Genomic DNA, 5450 nt, shown 5'->3' on the forward strand with positions numbered 1-5450 from the left:
CTTAGTAGCCAAGCTGTAACAGTGCTCTGTGTTTTTGGTCTCAAGTAAGACTACGTATAATGTCCTGAGAATACCCTTTAATTCCTTGTATACCCTTGTATACCCCTGGATACCCCTGTATATCTCCTTTTTTTTCTCTGTTACCATCGTTTCAACTCTCCGAAGAAGCAAAAAAGGGTAACCTGCACCTAATTTACTGTAATACCGCAAATCCTCTATTATTTTATTATGTGCAACATTTGTATTCACTTAAAAACCAAATCCGAACTTCACGCACGTGAATAAACCATACCAGGTCAGTCCACATGAAGTGTTACTGTAGTGATTAATTAATACAGTCTATCATTAACTGGTTTGGCCATGAAAAATAAGGGGGAAGGGTGAGGGGCTTAAAAGAGTGGGGGGGTGGGGGGGGGGGGTTAATAACTTTCTTCCTCAGAAAAGGGGTGGTTATTAGAGAGGGGGGCTTAAAAGAGGAGAAAAACAAAAAAGCAAGGCCAAAGCAGCTGTTCATGCCTGCTAATTGATACGGTGAAATGGTTGTGCACATGCATGATGTGTTGGCCACACTGGGTTGGTGTTATAGTGACAGTGTCACCTTGCTATTTTTGTTTTCACTTAAGAGAGGATTTAGGGTTTAAGACCACAGGATTGGAATCTTAAACAGGTGCAGCAGGGAACCCAATGGGCTCACTTGGCCTCGTCTTAGTTGACTGCATGGACTCATTGGGATCTTCCTACCTCAACTACTGAATATCTTGCCACTACTTTGCATGTCTACAAAATGAAATTTTGCAGTGTAACAGTGCGTAAACACCCCATATTTCAGCTTTAGCTGTTTATATCTTAAAAACGTACTTGGTGACCCCCATTTTTTATTTCTGAAATGTAATCAGAATGCTAGAAAGAAACTTTCTGCAAAGTTTAAAAAAATTCTGTGGGGTAGACTGAGAGCCACCTTAAGTTTAAAAATTTAAGGTAGCTCTGAATCCGCTCCACAGAATTTTTTAAAACTTTGTAGAGAGTTTCATCTTGGCCTGCTGATCTCTTTTGTGCAATAAAAAATTGGTGTCACCGAGTTTGTTTTTCAGATATAAGCAACTAAAGCCAAAATATTGGGTGTTTTGGCAAGGCTTTCCTGTTGCCATAGTAACTTGTTATGTCACAAAAATGACTGCATCTTGTTCAGCAATAATTTATGTTTTAACTGGCACCATAACATTGCTGTTACGTGATTAAGTGTTGCAGTGTCAATCCTTCTAATAACAAGGTCTCTTGAAAGTGTTGAAACTGGTTTGAGGCACGTCAAGTCTCCCATCATATCCCCTTTCTAGTCATTGCCACGCAGACTTGAGGCAGTTATCTTTTCTTTTCATTTGATTGGTCACCACAATATGGCAAAGATATCATTGATGGCCCCTTTTCTGGTCATGCCAACCAGAGTCTGTAGTCCATTGAACAAGGGGTTCTTTTGGTCCAGTTGTGACACATTTGAATAACAAAAAGAATGCTTGTAATCAGAAATCTTCCTGACTGTGATCCATACAGCAACAAATTATCTCAACAGTGCTCCAAGTAAAGGCATTTCAATGCACATAATACACCAAAATAACAGGAAAACGACACAATTATCTTAAAATTAAATTTATTTCGCGGCACAATATTAATTTTACAATTATTATTATATACTGCCTTATAATTTTGCATGACAAGAAACTCATTATTACAGATTTCCAGTGCCTTAGCTAGGAGGGGGCTAGTAAAAGTCTGTACAGGTTATTACAAAGCTTATAAATGAGCCCAATTTCATCAAACTGCATATTTCTCAGTTTTCTTCATATTTACTCCTGATGTGGACACAAACACAACAGAGCCACAGAAAATTAAGAGACAAAGATTTTTTCATGTACTGACTGTTGGCTGTATATTATAAACAAGCCTTCATAAAAAATATCCAATTGGAAGCCTTCTCTGTAACTGTCCGAATTTTATTGGTATTAAAAAATCAAGTTACATTTATACTGTTGACATCATCACTACTATATATACTTATTTATCAGAAACCTAATTAAGAGAAAGCATATTGTACAAAGTGGAATGTAACATGAAACAATAATTAAAATGGTGGAAATAACAAAAAAATTTAATTAACTTTGATTTATTTCTGTTTGTTCTTTCACCATCCATGTTTTATCCATGAATTTTGTGATTTCAGCATTCACTATTGGGTGTTCCAGCCGATCTTTCCATAACCTGTCAATCTGTCATTAAGTGAAAATAAAAGTAAGTTAACAGTTTTAGCTTGAATTGAATTATGAAAAGTGTGGTAATTTTTTAATGAAATATCGCACATGGCATATTTCACAGTACATCCACATTTAAAGTGTTTCCTCATTTTAAATCACAATATTGATGTAAAATTATAGATTAAGCACTTCAAAATGCTGCATTAACAGAGAGAGAGTTTTAAGTTTCTTATAGGGCAGCTCTCTGGTAGGTACCAAACACACATTGTTTTACCAATACAGAAAGAATCCTAAACATTCATTTAAGCTAAACCTTAGGCCTAAGGCGGAGTGTGCAAGATGAGCTCGCCAAGAAGAATATCACTTGGTTAGAGGCAAAGAGAACTGCCAAAAATAGAGTCAGGTGGAGATCCATGGTTGACGCCCTATGCTCCCCATTAGGAGCGAAGATGGCCTAATGAGATAAATAATGATTAGGCCTAAACAAAAGTTCTTAGGCCTAATGCTAGCATTGGTAAACAGATAGGGTTGTTTCTGTATTGTAAAACAATCACCTGTGTTTTGTACCTGCCTAGTGGCAGCTCTCTCTGTGATGGCTACTGTTTAGTATATTATCCTCCAGACAACCAAGTTCAATACAGATGCACCCTTCGCAAGGGTGTTGAGGGTCACCTAACATGGGCACGTTGAAGCTCAGATTGATTTTGAGTGCAATGAGGGCGGTTGCACTGGGTAAATTGCCTAAGTAAGGATGCCCTTTAAAGTCATCAAAGAAACTACATAAAATGATGTTCGTGCAGATTTAGGCCTCAGTAGTGTTTCAACTTGTGAGGAGAATACAGTTAACTAATAGAATCCATATGAATGTTAATCAAAGCAACAATTAATGTGACCTCAACTGGGAGATATCCCATTTTTGCAACTTCAGCAAAAGAAGAGTGTAATCCCTGATGGGCTAAAAAGCCACATTCATGTTTTCCAAAATTAAGAAAGAATAAAATGATATCTAGCATTGTATAAATGATATCAGGCATTGTATAGGTATATATGTATATATGTATGTATATATATCTCTATATATGATATATATATGTTAATGTGTATATCTGTATATGTATATATCTCTTTGACTTGCATAAAAATATAAAGTGGAGTGAGTTGACTTTTTAACTTAAAGTTTGTAACTGACCAATGGCTCCGTATTCCATCCTATTTCCTGTGCTGATGTTTGAGGGAACTGGAATTTCTTGACTGGAGTCTCATTAGCTTTCTTGATAACTTCTAAGAAAGTTCCTAAATAGATAAAAAGTCATTTGGTAGCACAATAATAAATTAGTATATGACAAGTCTAAGACAAAGAAACTAAAACAATAACACAACCTTTGCTTGTCTGAGTTCATTCAATATGGATAGAAAAAGGTTTAAGCCTTTAACCCATTGACTCCCGGGGGTTCCTCATTGACGAGTAAAATCGTCTGGCGTCAGACAGAGTAAAATATTAAGTATGTCCGGTTTAGGCCGGTTTGGATGTTAAAGGGTTAAGCCCCAAGGGGGCCCCATTGACGAGTAAAATCGTCTGACGTAAGACAGTGTAAAATCTATTGTCATCAATAGGTTAAATCCCCGAGGAAGGGGGGGGGGGGAGCGCGGAGGGACTCCCATATGGAACAGACGGGGATGCTCGTCGGAAATTTTGAATTTAACCCCTAAAGGAGACCATCTGGGCGTGGCTCAAGCTTTTTGTGACCCCTAAAGGAGACCAATCTGGGCGTGGCTTAAGCAAATTTTTGACCCCTAAAAACAAGTTAAAAAGAAAATTTGACTCCAGTTTCTCTTCGCATAATTCTGTGTTTCTTCGCAGAACCTTAAACGAGACCTTGGTGGCTTAAAATATTGGCGCTTTGCCCGGAACACCGTATGTTTCATATGGGAGTCCCCCCACCCTCGGGGTTAAATCGCAAGCACCATAATTAAGACATTCTCTTGGGACCATGTTGTAACTATTTTGGGAGGGACAAAGACAGAGTATTATGATATTTTTGATAGCGGCCAATTTGGGGTCTTTCTGCATGTACCGGAAAGCATTGTATTTTTGGTCACTTGGGACTAGTCTTTCTTTGGAGTTGTTTTGTTTTTTGTCTTTTCTTTCTTTTGTTTTACGTAATCTCTGTAATTTATAAAATGTCATGTACAGTGCGAAAGTTGAACTCTTGAATTCTCTTTGTGTATAAAGTTGTATGATACTTACCATCTTCTTCCCCGTCTGCAGAATCGTGCAATGAATTTGGTTTACCGGTAAGAGTGTACACTGTGAAAAAAGAAGCAATTAAAAACTGTTGATATATAGCCTCATTTTCCAGACATTATTCTGCCTGGTTTTATTAAACGTAGACATCAGGCTTGCGGCGTGAAGTAAGACCAGATGCAACAAGTTAACAGAGCACTAAATATCATCCAATATATAAAGTCACTCACTGTCTCAAGCAATGTTTACAATAATAACTCATTCTATCCGATCCTAGAAATACTACGTACGATTTAGAAAAATTTGCCAATTAATGCCAGTGTAAATTTCTCTGACAAATTTATAGCTATGGCACTATAAACAATTCATAATACTTTTATTGATATATATTACTTTCCCTGCATGAAGAAATTTGTATGTTTGGATGACAAATATTTATCTTAATTGCTTGTTTAGTACAAGTCACTTATGTTTTATGGCTACCACCGTTTAAACTTACTTTTCTTGAAAGGGTTTATGCTATAATTTGTGTACAACTGGTGATTTCGCTGTTCTTTCTTTATGGTTTCACATAAGATGGCATTTTGATGGACGTAATTAACTTCAGCATTCCCTTTAGATGCCATAATTTTGCGAAATGTCACCAAGAAATCCCTTCGAGAATGGCTTCGACTAAACTTTTTACGTAGTCATGGGAACATTAACTTGTTTCCAGTCTTCTAAGAATTTAGCTCATGGACGATCTCCTAGGGTGACGTGGGGGGGGGGGGGGGGGGGGTTGTCTCGTTGTGTTCCCGGCCTTCCTTTTCCCAAAATTACTTCCCTAAGATATTTTTTCTTTGGTCCCCTGTTCTTAGTTCAAATTTCTTGTTCTCCCAAACTCCTGGGAGGGCTCTTAATTAAGGACGGTGCCTACTAATTCAAAGTTATTTTTGCGCGGTTTACTGAATATGCGGGAA

General features: G+C 37.4%; 1 protein-coding gene across 1 annotated transcript; it reads right to left on the bottom strand.

Moving 5' to 3' along the window:
• Positions 1-1628: 1628 nt before the first annotated feature.
• LOC137973229 (cilia- and flagella-associated protein 144-like) lies at positions 1629-5176 on the bottom strand. Its single transcript, XM_068820003.1, has 4 exons — positions 4991-5176; positions 4495-4554; positions 3436-3539; positions 1629-2261 (listed from the first exon to the last, which is right to left on the bottom strand). The coding sequence occupies exons 1-4, from the start codon at positions 5115-5117 to the stop codon at positions 2148-2150; spliced, it is 405 nt and encodes a 134-aa protein (XP_068676104.1). The 5' UTR covers positions 5118-5176; the 3' UTR covers positions 1629-2147.
• Positions 5177-5450: the final 274 nt, after the last annotated feature.

This window comes from Montipora foliosa, chromosome 10, assembly GCF_036669935.1.
Source record: "Montipora foliosa isolate CH-2021 chromosome 10, ASM3666993v2, whole genome shotgun sequence".
Taxonomy (NCBI): Eukaryota; Metazoa; Cnidaria; class Anthozoa; order Scleractinia; family Acroporidae; genus Montipora; species Montipora foliosa.

Coding starts and splice junctions, on each gene's coding strand:
- LOC137973229 (XM_068820003.1), bottom strand. CDS start 5,117: ATGGCATCTAAAGGGAATGCTGAAGTTAATTACGTCCATCAAAATGCC. Junction 4,555..4,990: donor CATAAACCCTTTCAAGAAAA/GTAAGTTTAAAC, acceptor CTTTTTTCACAG/TGTACACTCTTACCGGTAAA. Junction 3,540..4,494: donor TGCAGACGGGGAAGAAGATG/GTAAGTATCATA, acceptor TTATCTATTTAG/GAACTTTCTTAGAAGTTATC.